Consider the following 18,793-nt stretch of genomic DNA (forward strand, 5'->3'; position numbering starts at 1 on the left):
ATTTTCTTGTAGCTCATGCATAAACCACATAAGCATACCGTCTTCCAAACATCATCATAGTCATAGTTTAGATCATTCCCCTTAAAACCGACATACATATAACAGACAACATTTGTTGCAGAATACCAACACCGAATCTAACTGTTAAGGTAATACAATATTTACATTCAGAATGAAACATCAGCATCAGCATCCATGTCAGTCACCTCTCTAACAAGATTTTTGGTAGAAGGCAAACCAGCAGTAACTTCTCCTTCAATCCCACATTCGTTTGTCCCTCTTTTGATCTTGAAGTAACCATCCTGCGGTTTAGTAGGTTAAATTAGTTCATTAGCTAAGATATATCTTAAGTAACAAATATTCAAGCTGAAGAATAATAAAGAAACATACATCTCCCCACTCTCTATTCCACTGATTTGCAAGAAGCTGAAACAGTGAAAAGTACACAATCAGCGTATGTATATAATTCTCAATAGAAGCATTTATTTGCAAGTGTCGTGGTTTAAAATCATGAACAAGTTATTGTCCACACACCCAATAGTCATCTCCATCCTCACTTGTTCCCCATCCAATCAGCTTTACTGCATGACCGCCTAGTGGATAACCTGTGATGTGTTTGTAAACTCCTGATTTGTAGTGAGCAAAATCCTGTCAATAGATCAAACGAGTCAAAGGTATGCAAAAGTGATGGAAACTATCCCGGTTCAAAAGAAAATAGATATGAAAAATGCAAACAAAGAGCATACGAGATTTGGTCACAGACTTCGAGCAATAGTGTCTACGTCTTTGACAGCAGAGCGATTGTAGTATTTTTCAATTATGATTCAAACTTTAGGTTAAAAATTACAACTTGTGTTTAAATACTTATTAGTATACTACGAGTGACTAGTGTATAAGATTTCCCTAAACCGTATTACTGGGAGCTCGAGTGACCTGCCCACTTATTAGTATACTACGAGTCACACTCAACAAAAAGGATGGGAGAACGGTCCCAAATATTTTTTTGTTAATTGAAAGGTCACTGACAAAGAGGGGATATATTAATAGCTTAAACGAGAAGGAAGTCTATATTGATCTATTCGTGTCTTATAAGTGGTATAGAAAGTTGCAGTAGGAGTGTTATGTTGTGTCCCCAATAGTTCTGATTCAGAATACTAGTTTCTAACTTAAAACTGTATCATCTATCTCAAAGCACAAAAAATGACAATTGACAAATGAAATGGAAAAAAATAAAAAGAGATAAAGTTATGAAAGAAAAGAAAAGGAATATAATATAACACAAATCTAATATGTGAGGAGGTATATGGCATATATTATAACATGGCATAGAAGGAAGGAACAACATTAAGTTAATGGGAGACTTGAGGTTAAGTGCGCCAACCAACCCAAACAGGAGTAACAGGGAAAGTGACAACGGTAGAAACTTAGCATGTGTCTACGACGATTATTGAGTCGTCTTGAAAACATCTAGATTATCAAACAGTTTTTAGTAGTCTGTGACAAAAAATGTTGCTTTAAAATCAGTTTCCTCTGCCTCAATAAAATAAATAAATCAGTTTTAATAGCATGGTGGCCAAACGCAATGCTTTCTCCCAACCCACTACTTTGTAATATTTAGCTGTGATGTGACTTTGCTATTGATTCAATTTTTCTTGTAGCTTATCAAACCATCACTTTTCAACTTTTACCAGTATTTCATATAAGGTGTCTTACTCCTTCATGAAAAACCTTGAAAGACTAATACTCATCTTCAAAATTTAATTGCAAAAGGCTGGGCAAAAGCTTTCATTTTTACCTCATAAACTGTGAATGCAACTTCAACTGGCCCATTCTTATAAACTTCTGCCATGATATCTTCAGGATCAGAGTGGACCCTATATGCTTTGACACTAAAGTGCTTTGACTCCTTCCAAAGCTGGTGCTTTGATTTCTTCGAAAGCTGGTTTCCATTTACACACTTTCTAACACACCTGGGAGTTTTATATGCTGGCTCACAACCAGGATGAGAACATCCAATTTGATCAAAGTATGGATCACACTAGCAGATGCAAAAAAATTACAGACCATAAGAAAGGCAGGATTATATAGTCTCTACTAAACAATGAAGAGAATGAAAATTTGTTACCTCTTCAGTGACAACACCATGTTGAGCTAAGTATCGCCATGCTGAAAGGGGATCCCCTCCATCACAGCCAGACCCACAAAGAAAGCCGCAGCATGCAAGAAGGTCATTAACAGAGAGGGATACATTCTGCAATTGAACATATAGGATTATTAGATCAACAACTCCGGTTCAAAAGAAACAGATATGAAAATGGTAAACAAAGAGCACACAAGGTTTGATTACGGAGTTCGACCAATTATGCCTACGTCTTGGAGAGTGGTTGCAGTTTCTTTCTATTATTCATGCTAAGGGTTACAAATTACAACTTGTGTTTAAATACTATGATCCAAATTACAACATTACCCTGCCCACTTATTCAAGGACGTGCCTACTTAACACTAAACTATGAGTCATCCACAACAATGATGTTAGTTCCTATTTCAAAAGGTCAAGTCCCTCAAGTATGTGTGTGCATAGAGATAAGGTCTACATATTTATGGTGAATATGCACACAACTACACATAATAAGAAAAAGTTTCTTAATTGCTTTGGTGAAAAGTTTACTTACCACATCAAAATGAATGCAAAAACGATCTGATAATGATTCAACAGCACCAAATGCCCAACAAGAACCACAATGGCCCTGAATCATAATCATCCCAAATATCAATTAAGAACTTCATGGTCAGAGAAGCACAGTGAATCCTGAACATAAGAAAAGTAGCTAAAATGAGGAAATAAGATAACTACCTGATCTTTAGTGAGAAAATAGGTTCAGCAATCCATGTTATTGTCAATAATGAAAAAGAAGAGTCAGCACCTATTGCAAAATGCAGTTTTTAAAAAGATAAGGAGAAGGAGAAAGTAGGGGATGACCAAGAATTCTTCCAATAGTGCTACACTGAGACCAAGCTGTCCTTGCATCAAAATCCTTTGGCAGTTTGAATGATTTTGGATGAGTTACAATAGGTGTATTTATCAGTTCGTTCCTAGGCGTTTGTTTGACTCCAAGAAGGCGCTTAAATTGTCCAACCTGTGCATCAAACACAATGCCTTTCATACTCAAAACATACATTTCATGCAACTAAGTATGTGCAAGTGAAATGCTCTTTAAAGGGTATTTAAGAAAGACTTAAATATCAATTTTCTCCATATAAAATGTTTTTATTTGGTTATAATCTTAAAAAACATAAGAAAATTTACTTTTTATTTTGTTATAATCTCTCTTATTATATTTGTTCGTGTCAGCTTAGTGGTTAGAACTTAACTTTGTAACTTCAAAGGATGAAGTCCAAATCTCATTTATGGTTGTTGTAAAAATAGTTATTAGTGTCACCGTTTATTAATAACAACTTTTTTCTTTGTATTAAAATTAATATTTATATAGTTTGTATGTGAAGACCAAAATCAATAGTTTACCTAACATCGAGATTAGAGTCCTTATTGGACAAATAGTTTAATTAAATGTTTATTATAAGAGTTATATTAATAAGTGTCCTTATGAATTATGATACTTGTTAAGCAACAAAAAGAAAATAAAAAACAATGAGAAAAAATATTACTTTTTACAATTTTAAAATATAAATTATACAAGTTTTAAGATTTTCTTTTTTTTACATTTAGATTCTTAATAAGTACTCAAAGACACTTATTAGCATTTCTATTATTATAAAAGTGTTTATGAATAAAATATTTCTATCATAAAAGATAAATAAAAATAAAACTGTTTTTGTTTTTATATGTTATTTTTCATAACTTATCCTGTTTTTATCCTCAACTAAGAAGTATGTAATAATTTATAAATTATTTTGATAAGTTCTCTCAAAAAGTATGTAAGTGGTTATACCATTACATAAACTCAAATAATTTAATACGAATAGACCGTGTAACCGATATAACCAGAATATACATGTACAAACAAAAATAATAAGAATTAAAAAAAGTTATTTCTATACTTTAAAGACTAAAATCGAAAAGAAAGAGAAAAAAAACTAAGACTAAAACAGAAAAGTGCTAAAAAAAAAAAAATTAAAAATTGATAAAAATGAAAATAATATGTTGGGGAAATTGAAGCGTAACCGTAAAATTGGAGAAACGAGGATTAATGGCAGCCTTCCATCCTGCCCCTGGGTTTTCGTTAATCTGTTTAGCAATAGACTCCTGCGTGATAATAATAAAAATAATAACGTTAAAAAGATTTATTCATCAATCAAATATATACATGGCACCACGAATTCAACCATATATATTCAAATTCAAACATTGATCGTTACCTGAAGGATATGAGAATTAAGCTTGAGTTGAGTAAGTTGATTCGTTTCCGCCTCAACGATCTGTCAATAGTCAACAACGTTGTAATTTCAAACAGAATAAAACAAAATAGCAAGCGGAAAAAAAGAACGGAGCATGATCAATGAAATCGTAAGTAGAAATGAAAGTGAAGAAGAAAAAAATACCCAAAGATAAGAAGCGGATAAAGCTAATAATAAGGTTGCCAGGGGCAGAACTGTTGGAGCCATTTTGATCGTTTGAGTTGTGGATGGATGGAAGAATGAAAAGGAATCTAAGAATCAGAGCTTGTATTTATAGTACATACATTAATTAATTCATTATCATTTTTTTTTTGGTCATAAGATGGAGTAATTATCTTGGCGTACGCAACTTGGGTTGGTGGTGCGATGCACATTCACGATAAATCACTAAATAATAAATAAATTTAATCAAAACAAAACAAATAAATAAATATTTTTACTTTTTTGCTAATTTCCTATTTTTTCAATAATATCCCGATATGTTAAGTGAATTACTTGATCTACGTGAATTTAAATATAAACAAAGATAAAGATTTAAAATTAAGTTCACATAATTTGAGTGTAACAGAATATAATATATGTAAAACTAATATCATATGTTTGTTTGTTTTTTAGATGTTTGCTTATTTACACTCAAATATTAGTAAATGATAACTACAAAAATAGGAAGCTTCTTAGTGTTGTTAAATGTAGACAAATGTAAAAAAAAAAAAGTAAATATTTCAATTTAAAAAACAAATTCAATTACATCCCAACATCTTTGTTTATATTGTTTTCTTTAACAAACTATTACGTCTTTTAATCTCATATGTATAAATATGTTTTATATTATATGAAAAATGTATATACGGTGTCTATTTTCATATATACAACAAACGGTTATAATTTTCTTTTATTTTTTTAATTTAAAAAAGACAAATACGTAAATTAGTTTGTCAAAGGGACGGGCTGATAATTGAGCAATGAACAATACGTATAATGGACGAAAAGTTTGGCTTTGGGTCCAAAGTGATGGGATTGATTTGACACAGAAAAATAAAATCATAAGAGGACAAGACCACCCAACAACAAAATTAGAGAGAGTCGTTTGTTCAAATTCCAAAAATAGATCGGTCTGTAGATATTTTTCTCTACCTTGAAAATATCATGCATCTAGTCTCCAATCAAGTGGCCGCGTTATGGGCTTGCCTGCACCCTGTTACTCGATCCACACATCACCACCCAATGAGTTTTTTAAAAGGTTCTTTGCTAACAGACAATACTATTTGGAATTTTTTTTACATATTTAAATTTGTTGCCTTATAGGAGTAAAAGTTAACTTCTAATTTGTAAAATGAATATTTTTCTTTTATCACTCGTTCGTGATTTGTGTTTTCAGTTTCCTTACTATTTGCAAGTTGCAAATCTTTATTTGTGATTTCAATACACTATCTTTTTTATGATACTAAACATTTTATTCGTCATTTTAGATTATATTTTTTAGAATATCTCTAGCGCAGGATTCTTTGTGCGTCCCTTAGAATAGTTGTCATTCCTTAAATTTTTTTGGTACCTGCCGGTGAGCCACAAACACGAACCTTCTCCTTAGTGGCCTCACCAAGAATGAACTAGTTCTTTGCCGCAAACAAACCATATTCCTACTGATTATGTTGCATATATGAGAGGATAGAAGCTTCAATTCTGAAAGAGACGATTGAGATGAGAGAGAGATTAAGGTTGTGAGAAGCGAGGGAGATAAGAGGGAGAGTTGATTGACTTTGAGAGAGCGAAATGAGACGAACAAGAGGGGGAGGAGCAGGACAAAAGGGAGAGTGAGCAAGAGGGACACGAGGTAGTTGGGAGAGATAGACACAATTTGATGAACCTCATTGACAAATCGTTATCTCCTTATTTGCTATTAGATTCCATTTGTGAGTTACAACACTTACCCACTCCCAAATATCTCTTTTTCACAACAAATATAGACGCAAATAGCCAAGTTACGTGCATTGATAAAATAAAGATATTTACATCTCAGTATTTGGATTGATATATTGCCAACACAAAATCTAACTGTTAAGGTAATACTATATTTACATTCATGATGAAAAATCAGCACCCATGTCAGTCACCTCTTCTATTACAAGATTTTTGGTAGAAGGCAAACCAGCTGTAACATGACCTTCAATCCCACATTCGTTTGTCCCTCTCTTGATTTTGAAGTAACCATCCTGCAGTTTAATAGATTATATTAGTTCATTAACTAAGACATATCTTAAGTAACAACTAATCAACATGAAGAACAATTCAAGAAACATACATCTCCCCAATTTCTATTCCACTGATTTGCAAGAAGCTGAAAAAGTGAAAAGTACAAAATGAGCACACATAAAATTCTGAATAGAAACATATATTTGCAGGTGTTCTCTAAAGTAAGGAACAGATTTATATATTGTCAACAAACATACCCAATAGTCCTCCCCATCATCACTTGTTCCCCATCCAATCAGTTTTACTGCATGACCGCCTAGTTCGTAACCTGTGATGTGTTTATAAACTCCTGATTTGTAGTGAGCGAAATCCTGTCAAGAGAATGAAGGAGTCAAAGGTAGTCCAACATAATCTGCCAAAAAGTATGCATATGTTTAGTTACAAGTCCAGTTTTCCATGTTTGTTTAAAATCACAGTGACTTTTCCACGTCTACGTAGAAGCTTAATTTTGTACCTTCTCTGAAATGATGGTAGATTTAGTAGTGGGCGTAAGTTTGGAGCCTCAAACTCAAAACCAAACATATGCTGCATTGATCTTTATGTTGAAAAGGTTTATAGTTAAGCAAAATGAAAAGCCTTAAATGATCAAACTCGCTATTCGCTTAGACCCTCTCACAATTGAATATTCTTTTCATTTTCAACACTAACTAATTCACTCGCTCCTTAGCATGCCGGATCATATGACATCTAATCTCAACCACTCACTATCATTGTCTTCAAAATTTGACTGCAGAAAATTTAATTGCAAAAGGGTGGGCAAAAGCTTTAATTTTTACCTCATAAACAGTGAATGAAACTTCAACTGGCCCGTTCTTATAAACTTCTGCCATAATATCTTGCGGATCAGAGTTTAGCGTATATGCTTTGACACTGAAGTGCTTTGATTCCTCCCAAAGCAGGTTCTCATTTACACACTTTTTAACACACTTGGGAGTTCGATATGTTGGTTCACAACCAGGATGGGAACATCCAATTTCATCAAAGTATGGATCACACTGGCACATGTAAAAAAAATATAGATCATAAGGAAGTGTGAAATACAAGTCTTCAAGGAAAAAGAAATAGAAACAACTGAAGGAGATGAGAATGTGTTACTTCTTCAGTGACAACACCATGGTGAGTCAAGTATAGCCATGCAGCAAAGAGTTCCCCCCCACCACAGCCAGCCCCACAAAGTAAGCCACAGCAGGCAACCATGTCATTAACAGAGAGGGAAACATTCTGCAATTGAATGTATAGGATGTTAGTTCCTCTTTCTGGTAGGTGGGTGCATTGGAGATATAGATGTTTAGAAACTTATGGTTAATATTCAAAATTACACACAATAAGTAAGAAAACATTTCTTAATTGCTTCAATAAGAAGTTTACTTTACCACGTCTAAATGAATACAAAAACGATCTGATAATGATTCAACGGCACCAAATGCCCAACAAGACCCACAGTGACCCTGAATCATCATCAGAACAAGGATCAGATGATAAGAACTTCATTGTCAAAGAACCACAGTGAATCCTGAACATAAGAAAAGTAGCTAAAATGAGGAAATAAGAGAATTACCTGATCTTTAGTGAGGAAATCTCTTCAGTGACAACACCATGGTGAGTCAAGTATAGCCATGCAGCAAAGAGTTCCCCCCCACCACAGCCAGCCCCACAAAGTAAGCCACAGCAGGCAACCATGTCATTAACAGAGAGGGAAACATTCTGCAATTGAATGTATAGGATGTTAGTTCCTCTTTCTGGTAGGTGGGTGCATTGGAGATATAGATGTTTAGAAACTTATGGTTAATATTCAAAATTACACACAATAAGTAAGAAAACATTTCTTAATTGCTTCAATAAGAAGTTTACTTTACCACGTCTAAATGAATACAAAAACGATCTGATAATGATTCAACGGCACCAAATGCCCAACAAGACCCACAGTGACCCTGAATCATCATCAGAACAAGGATCAGATGATAAGAACTTCATTGTCAAAGAACCACAGTGAATCCTGAACATAAGAAAAGTAGCTAAAATGAGGAAATAAGATAACTACCTGATCTTTAGTGAGAAAATAGGTTCAGCAGCCCATGTTATTGTCAATAATGAAAAAGAGTCAGCACCTATTGCAAAATGTATTCAAAAACAAAAAAATAAGGAGAAGGAGAAAGTAGGTGATGACCAAGAATTCTTCCAATAGTGCTACACTGCGACCAAGCTGTCCTTGCATCAAAATTCTTTGGCAATTTTAATGATTTTGAATGAGTTACAACAGGTATACTTATCAGTTCATTCCCAGGTGTTTGTTTGACTCCAAGAAGGCGCATGAATTGTCCAACCTGTTCATCAAACACACTGCCTGTCATACTCAAAACATACATATCATGCAACTAATAACTATGTGCAAGTGAAATGCACTTCAAAGGGTAATTAATAAAGACTTAAATATAAATTTTGAGACAAGATTGAATAGTAAAGATTTCCACCGCACTCCCTCGCGGAAAACTCTCACATGAGAGGAGAAATATAAACAAATTACAGGTGGATTAAAACCAAGACAATAAGCATTAGAAACAAATTTTTCCATGTTTTAGATAAACCAAAAGGAAAGAGAAAGTAATGAAACTAGGGTCTATTTGGTAAAAATTAGTGGATGCAGATAAGTTAACTTATAGTCAATGATCGGCTTATAAGAGATATAATTCGGTTGATTGAATTTGAAGTGCTTGTAAAATTAGCTGTTGAACTAATAAAAACATATATTTTTAAATAATATTTAAAAAAATCAATTAAGATAATGAAGAAAAATATGATATGTTATAAAGTGCCACTTAAATAAACGCAAACACTAAGCTTTGCGGGATTAATTAGTTATTAAGCCTATTTTGATCATATGAGTTTATATGCTATAATCTAGCAGTTTTATAAAAAAAATATAACTAAAAATTCATAGAAATGAAGATGGTATGTTGGGGAAGTTGAATTGTAACCGTAAAATTGGAGAAACGAGGATTAATAGCAGCTTTCCATCCTGCCCCTGAATTTTGGTTAATTTGTTTAGCAATAGACTCCTGCGTGATGATAATAACGTTAAAAGATGCATCGACCATATACATGGCAGCATGAAATCAACCGTATATTATTCAGACATTCATCATCACCTGAAGGATATGAGAATTAAGCTTTAGTTCAGTAAGCTGATCTGTTTCCGCGTCAACGATCTGTTAAAAGTCAACAGCGTTGTAATTTCAAACAGAAGAGTTCAAATTAGCAAGCGGAAAACAAAAAGAAATAACGGAACATCATCAACCAAATCACGAGTATAAATGGAAGTGAAGAAGAAAAAGATACCCAAATAAAAGAAGCGGATAAAGCTAATAATAAGGTTGCCAGGGGCTGAATTGTTGGAGTCATTTTTGTATATAGCATTAAAGGAATCTTAGTGTGGGAGCTTATATTTATACATTGATTAATTTTCACTTATCATAAGATAGAGTAATTATCTTCTTTTTTACTGGGATCATGGACTAATTATCTTGGCATAAGCAACTTGGGTGGGTGTGCAGTACACATAAATTCCATGTTTGATCACTCCTCCTTCCCAAATTTACTATCTAAACTAAGATTCAAAAGTATATTTTTATTTATTTTATACTATCGAAAATTAAGATACGATAAAAAAAAAATTGGAATAATAAACAACCCGACGGTAGGATGAATTGAACAATAACCTATCAAATTCGACTCACAAACGGTAGTGAATGTTCGTTGTTGATGGCTGTAGTAATTGTCACCCTTGATCTCGTACGGTTAATCAAATATTTGAAGTCCTCTAAGCATTAAACATAGAAATATTTGAGTTTTGATTTTTGTTAATATTAAGTTTATTTTATAATTGATATTTTTTGTTTTTTTAGTAATGTAAAGATGATGACGATTATTATGAGTCTATTAATTTTTTTAAAAAGATTAAAATTGATGGTAAATTTAAAAAATAACGATGTAGTATGTCACTTCAATATTTTTAATAAAAAATAAATTTGATTGTAGTTTTAATTTTCTATTTGTACTAATTCATAAAATTAATATTTCTATTTTAAAAATTAATAATTTTAGTTATTTATTTAATTTTTTACTTTTTAATTAAAAAATGACGACTTGACGTGTTTTAAATAAAATGTTATATAATAAAAATACTTAACGTCCATAAAATACCGTAAAAATTTCACTTTTAATTTTAATTTTTTTTTGTATTTATAATTTAATAAATAACATATGAATAATTAATACTTATAGATTGTTTTACATTATAGAATTATATCTCACATTATTTAAATTATATCAAATCGTTGTTTTTTAATTTAAAATTTTAAGATGGATTAAAATTACCGACTTTTAAAATAAATGAACCGATTTAGTGAATTGATAAAAATAAAAATAGAAAGATCAACACTGCAGTTAATCCTAAAAATATTAACTTATGCACATTTTAAAATATAAAGAATTAATTTGAAAGAAAAAAAGATAACTATTTAAAAAGTTATAACTAAATAAAATAAATAAAAACAATGTAATTTTGTCTAAATTTAAGTGTCTTACTTTTACATCTTTATCTTTATATTCTAAATTAATAGAGATATTTTTGTAAAGAAATGACTAATATATATGTATGAAATTTTGAAAATCATCTTTTAAGTGAGAAATGAAATAAGATCTTAATGAAAAATGAAATAGGATCTTAATAACCGGAAAACAACAACTACCATAAAAATACTATCTCTATTTTATAATAAATACTATTTTAACAAAAAATATATTATCTTTACGTTTAATTTTCAACATAACTTCAATTATTATTATACTATTTTTATAATGTTAATTCTATTTTATATTTATAATAAAGAAAAATATAATAATGATTAAAAAATAATAATCCGGTAAAATGGCCAAAAGTGATACTGAGATGGAGAGAGTAACTAGAAAACAACTGAGAAGAAAATGTAAGAAAACAGGAAGAAAGTGAAGGGGAAAAAAATAAAAAATAAAAACGTGGAAAAGTTCGAAGCCTTCCAGAGTAGGCACCACAGCATAGATTTGCTTCCTGGGATCACCGTTTTGCTTCTAAATCAAACGCAATTGTTCAAACGACAATTCACAAGCCTCCAAAGCTAGCTAACTGCTCAGTCGCCACAAAGAAAAACCTTAGAAGATTTTTTCTTCATTTCTGTTTGGTTATTCCGAAAACAAGATACATTGAAAACGAAAAGGACTAAGCAGCATGGTTATTAACTAGTGAAGAAATTTATAACTCCCTGCCGTTAACGTGCGTTCCATGAACGCGCATTTCTCAAATCTAAACGGAGTTAAAAAAATTCGCCAGATTTGAACATAATCTGAAAAGTGATTCCGATCTCGACAATTTCTGGAAGCAATTTTCTTCACCGTAGCTACGAAAATAGAAGGAGATGCTGCGTTTGAAAGCGTTTCGTCCTTCTACCGATAAAATCGTTAAGATCCAATTACATCCGACGCATCCATGGATGGTAACTGCCGACGATTCAGATCGAGTTTCTGTTTGGAACTGGGAACACCGTCAGGTGAAGTTGCTTCTTCATTTTCAGTTTCGTTTTCCCCCTTTTTCATTGTTGTCTTTTGATTGAAAAACGTTCTTCAGGTGATTTACGAGTTGAAAGCTGGTGGAGTCGATGAGCGACGTTTGGTTGGGGCAAAATTGGAGAAACTGGCTGAGGGAGAAACAGGTTTAACTCTAATTGAGTAACTTTTTCAAAATCTGTAACTGTGAATTTAAAAGTAGCACTCATAAATGTTATAGACCAGGTGCATTTGCTTATATTGGATGAGTTTGTAACCACTGACCCTTCTTATCGAAGGTGTGTATAGATGTTTGACAATGACACATTGATTACATTTAATTAATTCATTTGCTCAAATTATTACCAGGGACAATGTGTTAGTGCCAGTCTTGTGTCCAGTGTCGGTATATGTGCTTCATAGGTTTGTAAACATAAATCTGGTTTTTCGTGAACATTACTATTCTACTGGTTTTTTTGTATCATTCCTCAACATGAATTTGTTAATTTTTGGCTTTCTTATAGAAATTGTAATTAGTCGCTGTTATTTTGAGGAATTGACTAGCTATCCATGGTTTTCAAATTGTTTAATTGCTGCCAGTGATAAACCTCAATCAGGTTTATTTGCCTTGTAAGCCTGAATACTATGATAATTTATAATCTTTGGGTATAATATAATGAAAAATATTATGTGGACACCCATGCACTCAAATGACACATTGAGAGAGAAAGAAATAGAGAGAGTGATATGATAGATAGGATATGTTGGTGATATGATGAGAAGAGAGAGATAGAGAGAAAATGAGGTGTTGAATGTGTGTTGGGGAATTAGGGGTGTCCATGTATCAATGTTGTAATATAACTATTGATCATGTTTGGTGATGCATGACATTATTAGGTTCTAGTAAATTGTAACAAATGAGTTATGTTTTATGCATAAAAAAAATCAGTTTCTTAAGCATGTTTTGCGGCCTTTTAACGTTTCTGTGATGTTCTAGTATCAGAGGTTCATAACTATATTTTTTTTGTTTGGTAGAGTCCAAAGGAAAACCTACAGAAGCCATTCGTGGAGGAAGGTAACATATCCTTGCTTTGTGTTATTTATTATATCCTTTTCTTGTCTTTCATGATTTCGTTTGCTTATCATGTCTCTTTACTTGCCTTAAAGTGTTAAGCAGGTGAATTTTTATGATGATGATGTACGGTTTTGGCAACTTTGGCATAATCGCTCTGCAGCGGCGGAGGCTCCAACAGCTGTCCATACTTCAGCTTTTAGTTCTCCTGCCCCGTCAACAAAAGGGAGGCATTTTCTTGTCATATGCTGTTTAAACAAAGCTATATTTTTGGATTTGGTGACAATGCGTGGCCGTGATGTACCAAAACAAGAGCTTGATAACAAGTCCCTTCACTGGTAAGTTTTTATTATACTATTGTTAAAATTGCTACACTATGTTAACCATCCAATGGCTGCTAGTATTTTTGTTGTGTTAATTCCTATGGAGGTCATCCTTTTTCTACTTTCTATTATGACTGTGAAGCTGTTGATATAAGTTGATGTTTCTCCAACTCAAGCAATGCTTTTAAAGGGTGCTATAAACCTCTCACCCTGTGAGGTTCAGAAAAGGGTCGGACCCATTGTGATTCTGTTATAATCAGTCATACTTTGCGCAAGAGATTAATTTCAAGAGTCAAACCTGTGACCTATATTCTCACATCAGCAACTCCAGCAATGCTTTTATGTTGTATATCAAATTGGGCCAAAATATATTTATGTGCATTTTCCCGATTGATGAGGCTGGAGTTATTTCATCTTTATATGTCTTTGAATTAAACAATATGAGTAGTTGCTATCTGGTGGAGTCATTGGATAAATACTGTAGGATTTATGAAATTTGATCATTTTGAAATTTGAATGTTGTTATTTTTTCAGTAAACTAATTTACCTATAAATTATAATTTATTCCTCCTTAAATGGCCTCTGCTGTGTGGGCTTGTTGCCTTAATGTTGTGTATGGCTCTTATCTGAAAAGTAGTCAAATACTGGAGCAGAGCATAGGGGAGCCAGATGAGCGAGTTAAGTTGTTATCTGCACTATAAATACATCATGTAACTAAGTTGTAACCCTTATTCAATTCTGAATCATACAAAGAGGCAGCGTTGCTCCCAGGACACAAACACTATTTGCCGAACCTCATTAACAAATCCTTGTCTTGTTATTTGCGTTTAGTCATTTGCTCTGTTTAAGATTCCAGTTGTGAGTTACAACACTTACCCACTCTCAAATATCTCTCTTTCACGAACAAATACAAATGCAATAACCTAGAGACATGCATATACAAATTGAAAGGTGCTTGGGACTTGGGTGGGCATTTCAGCATTTGCATTGATAAATTGCCAAATTCAATATGGACATCTTACTTGACAATAGTTGATTTGCCATCATCTTTGCTGTTATTCTGATTATTTATATACAAATTGAAATGGAATAAGTTTATGTTCCATTGTTTGGATTGGTGGTATGAGATGGAATGGAGTGGAATGAAATGGAATAAGTTTATGTTCCATTGTTTGGACTGGAAAAAAGAGAATGGAATGGAATACAATGGAACGCATTCCATCCTATTCCACCACTTACTCTCATTTTGTTCCCCTCCAATTTGGGAGGAATGAGATGGAATCCCCTCTAAAATATTTATTCCATCCTAAAATATCCAAACAATGGAGTGAATGTTTTGTTCCATTCTGCTTCGCTCCACTCCATTCCACTCCGCTCCATTCCGTTCATTTTAAAACATCCAAACATAAATGTACCAAATTTCTACCTTATCCTCTATCTTGATTTAAATTGGTTATCACATAGTATTGATCCTCTGTGCTTCATATGCCATATAATTTAGTTTTATAATCATAAATTAATTGGCAAGAACACATAGTTTTTGTGCATATTGTTTTTCTTTTGCAATCTTCATACGCGTTATCAGTTGTTGCAAGTTTCCAATTTTATCTGCTACTGCAGCATGGAGTTCCTTTATAGATCTGGCGTTGGTGATGGTCCTCTTGTGGCTTTTGGGGCATCTGATGGAGTCATTAGAGTTCTCTCAATGATTACATGGAAGGTTGGTAACCAAAAGAATAATCTAGTTACAACTATTAGCAAGTTATGATGCTCTTGTTCCTTGCAGCTTGCACGAAGGTACACCGGAGGTCATAAAGGAACAATCTCTTGCTTGAGGTCCTTCATGGCAGCTTCAGGCGAGGTAGATCTTAATTACTCATGGATGAATTTATGCTACATTATTTTATATTACTAGCATTATTTTCAGGAACTTCATATTTTTACCTACACTAACAAATAATAATGTTAACCCTAGCACTTTTAATACCTATGCTTTTGTGGCAGCTCTATGTCCATCAAGACTATTTATTTAGAAATTACAATTGCTTGTTAATATGACGAATGTCTGTGCTGATTTTGTGCAATTGATCATATCTAGATGTTACTTTTATGTGTTGAATTCTTGTGACATTTCATTCCGTTTTTTTTTTTTTGGGGTGGGTTATGGTTTGATTTCAGGCTCTTCTGGTTTCGGGTGCTAGTGATGGATTGCTCATAATTTGGAGTGCTGATCATGGACAAGATTCACGTGAACTTGTACCCAAGCTGAGTTTAAAAGTACCTTTCTTGTCCTTATGCTTACTCCACTTTGTTGGCTAGTTCAATAATTGGTGAAAGATGAAATTATGTATCACTTGAAATGGCTATGAAACAGGGACAAGCCATTGTTAATTGTGGCTAAATTTCAGTTGTTATTTCCTCTCTGTTTCTTTTCGTTCCTCATTTTTCTACCCTATTATTCTTGGTTTATGTAACCACATGATGCATCTAGGCGCATGATGGTGGGGTTGTGGCAGTTGAGCTCTCTAGAGTGATGGGAGGTGCTCCTCAACTAATTACAATTGGTGCAGATAAGACATTAGCAATATGGGACACAGTCTCCTTTAAGGTATGGCATTGGTGCTAGCACCTTTATTTTAACTGTGAAAATTCCCCTCATGACTAGAAAGACTCAGCGTTTTCATGCTTTTAATTCTCAGGAGCTGAGGCGTATAAAACCAGTTCCAAAATTGGCTTGCCACAGTGTGGCTTCTTGGTGCCACCCTCGAGCTCCAAACCTTGATATTCTAACCTGTGTAAAAGATTCTCACGTATGGTATGCAGTTTTCTTTCTTCTGTGGTGACTTACGCTCTGTTTGGTAATGCCAATAAGCTAGCTTATAGCTTATTGGACTAACTTATAAGTTTGTTTGATCAAATTAGATGTGTTTGGTAAACAAGTTTTTTTCATTAGCTTATAGCTTTTTACATACTCTCTCATTTTTAACCTTATTATTTTAATTTTATTTCTTTTGTACTCTTTTGTAAAATGAAATAACTGTCCACTAACTCAATGCAAAACTGCACACGTTCATACACTGCCTCATCTCCGTCGGTTGTTTTCCAAAACCTTGCCATTGTAGCTTTGTGGTATTTGTCACTTATGGATATTTTTTTTATCTTTGTGATTAAATAAATACTACTCATGTGCGCTCCTCATTCCTAATTCAGCATCTCTGTGTACCATTCACAACCATATATTACACCATTTCATTTGATGTATAAGACATACGGTAGTGCACATCCTTTGCATTTATTTAAGAGCTTAGGAATTTACAAATGGTATTTTTTCCGACAAGTCAATCGATTTGATTTTCCTACTTCATCAGATAAAAGTCACTTCACATAAAGATGATTTTTGACAAAATCAAATTCAAAACGTGGAGTAGTGCTCTCAAGGAGAAAAAAATGGAAGCAGAAGGGAAGATGAATTTAGGCTCGTGTGATTGAAAATTAGTAGTTTTGTGAGACAAAAAATTGCTTATGTTGCTTGGTCGGTCCAATGGACTTACCATTGGAGTCATCAATTTAATTAAGATTAACCGTTGATGATGTGTGTTATCATTTAAATAAAATTAAATATATTTAAAATTAAATAAATATGTAAACTTTTTTTGTCATTTTATGCTTACAAATTCACCAAACACTTTAATTTCAATGAACTAGCTTTTCAGCTATAAGCTATCAACTATCGGTTAGCTTTTCAGCTATTAGCTAGATTTTCAGCTATCAACTAGCTTATAGTTTATTTTTACCAAACAAAACCTTAGTTTGATAATTTTTTTACTTGATTGTGTGATGATGCACTATATCCATTATACATTTGACTTTTTTGTTTGAAATTTTGTTAGGGCAATCGAGCATCCCACATATTCTGCTCTCACTAGGCCATTGTGCGAATTGACCACAGTTATTCCTCCACATGCTCTTGCCCCTAATAAGAAACTGAGGGTATGTGGTTAACTAGTTACCATCTTGTTAATTTTGACTTTGTTTAGAATGTATTGTTCCCTGTATAACTTCTTGTCAAAGCTATCCAACATAAAATAATCATATGAATATAATTTGAAACTTCTAAACACTTTGTGGATGACCCGAGGCTAGGATAAGATCAAGATTGAGTGTGCCAAAATCTATGGAAAACTTTATTTCAATCCTTTCATAAGTTTGTGTACTTAGCAGAATATGATTATCATGCCCCAGGGTAATAAATCCTCTTTAATAGAAAAGAAACTGGACTTCAAGTTTGTATTACTCCCTGCCAAATATACATTTTTTTCGTTGACTCTACCTGGTAAGGGATTTGACCAAACTTATTTTTGCCACTGATTCTTGGTGCAGGTGTATTGTATGGTTGCACATACATTGCAGCCACACCTTGTTGCTATTGGAACCAATATTGGTGTTGTTATCTGCGAGTTTGATGCTAGATCTCTACCACCTGTTGCTCCCCTACTTACCCCACCAGATAGTAGAGAGCATTCTGCTGTATTTGTAATTGAAAGGGAGCTAAAGCTATTAAATTTTCAATTAAACAACTCTGTAAATCCATCCCTTGGAAATAACAGCTCCTTGTTAGAAACCGGAAGACCTACGGGATATTCTTTTGAACCATTACCTGTCAAGCAGGGGAAGAAGCACATTAGTACACCTGTTCCTCATGATTCATACTCTGTTCTTTCTGTGAGCAGTTCAGGAAAGTAAGTTGCCTCTGAGTTTTGCTATAATTCTACTGATGTTTCCCCATAAAGCATATATGTAACTACAACCTATTTTATTTTTTTAATTTCTTAATACTACTTCCATCCCTAAATATAAGCACCTTTTGATCAATTCATAAGAATTAAGAAAATTTGTTGATCGAGTTATTAGTTATTAACATTAAACTTGTTAAAAATGTGTATCAATTTTTCAAAATCTCCCTTCAATTATTGGCACTCATATTTTTCCACTTAGTTTGTGTTTGTCTCAGTTTTTAAGTAATTAGGGGTTTTTGTAAAGAAATAATTAATGCATCTAGTAATTTGGAAAGAGACTTGTTAAAAGGGGCAATTTATTATTATTATTATTATTATTATTATTATTATTATTATTATTATTATTATTTTTTTTTTTT

At 33.0% G+C, this 18,793-nt stretch overlaps 3 protein-coding genes across 3 annotated transcripts in view; 1 reads left to right on the forward strand and 2 right to left on the reverse strand.

Moving 5' to 3' along the window:
* Positions 1 to 75: 75 nt before the first annotated feature.
* LOC101494142 (cathepsin B-like protease 2) lies at positions 76 to 4,772 on the reverse strand. Its single transcript, XM_004494435.4, has 11 exons — positions 4,561 to 4,772; positions 4,378 to 4,437; positions 4,184 to 4,264; positions 2,981 to 3,137; positions 2,855 to 2,859; positions 2,673 to 2,747; positions 2,126 to 2,251; positions 1,796 to 2,038; positions 535 to 648; positions 391 to 426; positions 76 to 302 (listed from the first exon to the last, which is right to left on the reverse strand). The coding sequence occupies exons 1-11, from the start codon at positions 4,621 to 4,623 to the stop codon at positions 168 to 170; spliced, it is 1,095 nt and encodes a 364-aa protein (XP_004494492.1). The 5' UTR covers positions 4,624 to 4,772; the 3' UTR covers positions 76 to 167.
* Positions 4,773 to 6,377: 1,605 nt separating this feature from the next.
* Positions 6,378 to 10,241, reverse strand: LOC101495766 (cathepsin B-like protease 2). The gene is made up of 11 exons (XM_012714133.3): positions 10,003 to 10,241; positions 9,813 to 9,872; positions 9,642 to 9,722; positions 8,834 to 8,990; positions 8,708 to 8,712; positions 8,523 to 8,597; positions 7,762 to 7,887; positions 7,443 to 7,661; positions 6,864 to 6,977; positions 6,716 to 6,751; positions 6,378 to 6,626 (listed from the first exon to the last, which is right to left on the reverse strand). Exons 1-11 carry the CDS (start codon positions 10,078 to 10,080, stop codon positions 6,495 to 6,497), a joined length of 1,083 nt encoding a protein of 360 aa, XP_012569587.1. The 5' UTR covers positions 10,081 to 10,241; the 3' UTR covers positions 6,378 to 6,494.
* Positions 10,242 to 11,657: 1,416 nt separating this feature from the next.
* The window catches only part of LOC101494449 (uncharacterized), a 17,011-nt gene continuing 9,875 nt past the window's right edge, over positions 11,658 to 18,793 (forward strand). Inside the window, exons 1-11 of the mRNA XM_004494436.4 lie at positions 11,658 to 12,248; positions 12,326 to 12,410; positions 13,279 to 13,318; positions 13,411 to 13,653; positions 15,259 to 15,358; positions 15,425 to 15,499; positions 15,817 to 15,915; positions 16,130 to 16,246; positions 16,338 to 16,453; positions 17,529 to 17,628; positions 18,019 to 18,377. Of these exons, the coding sequence (XP_004494493.1) occupies positions 12,117 to 12,248; positions 12,326 to 12,410; positions 13,279 to 13,318; positions 13,411 to 13,653; positions 15,259 to 15,358; positions 15,425 to 15,499; positions 15,817 to 15,915; positions 16,130 to 16,246; positions 16,338 to 16,453; positions 17,529 to 17,628; positions 18,019 to 18,377 (1,466 nt within the window). The 5' untranslated portion in view covers positions 11,658 to 12,116. The remainder of the gene's footprint in view (positions 12,249 to 12,325; positions 12,411 to 13,278; positions 13,319 to 13,410; positions 13,654 to 15,258; positions 15,359 to 15,424; positions 15,500 to 15,816; positions 15,916 to 16,129; positions 16,247 to 16,337; positions 16,454 to 17,528; positions 17,629 to 18,018; positions 18,378 to 18,793) is intronic.

This window comes from Cicer arietinum, chromosome 3 (assembly GCF_000331145.2).
Source record: "Cicer arietinum cultivar CDC Frontier isolate Library 1 chromosome 3, Cicar.CDCFrontier_v2.0, whole genome shotgun sequence".
NCBI classification, from domain to species: Eukaryota; Viridiplantae; Streptophyta; class Magnoliopsida; order Fabales; family Fabaceae; genus Cicer; species Cicer arietinum.

Bases quoted from the DNA above. Each gene is read 5' to 3' on its own strand.
- LOC101494142 (XM_004494435.4), bottom strand. From the start codon at position 4,623: ATGGCTCCAACAGTTCTGCCCCTGGCAACCTTATTATTAGCTTTATCC. The intron at 3,138-4,183 runs GTTACGCTTCAA...TTTGATGCACAG, and splicing joins CTCGTTTCTCCAATTTTACG to GTTGGACAATTTAAGCGCCT. The intron at 303-390 runs GTATGTTTCTTT...ACTAAACCGCAG, and splicing joins GGAATAGAGAGTGGGGAGAT to GATGGTTACTTCAAGATCAA.
- LOC101495766 (XM_012714133.3), bottom strand. From the start codon at position 10,080: ATGCTATATACAAAAATGACTCCAACAATTCAGCCCCTGGCAACCTTA. The intron at 8,991-9,641 runs GTTACAATTCAA...TTTGATGAACAG, and splicing joins CTCGTTTCTCCAATTTTACG to GTTGGACAATTCATGCGCCT. The intron at 6,978-7,442 runs GTAAAAATTAAA...TTCTCTTGACAG, and splicing joins TTTCATTCACTGTTTATGAG to GATTTCGCTCACTACAAATC.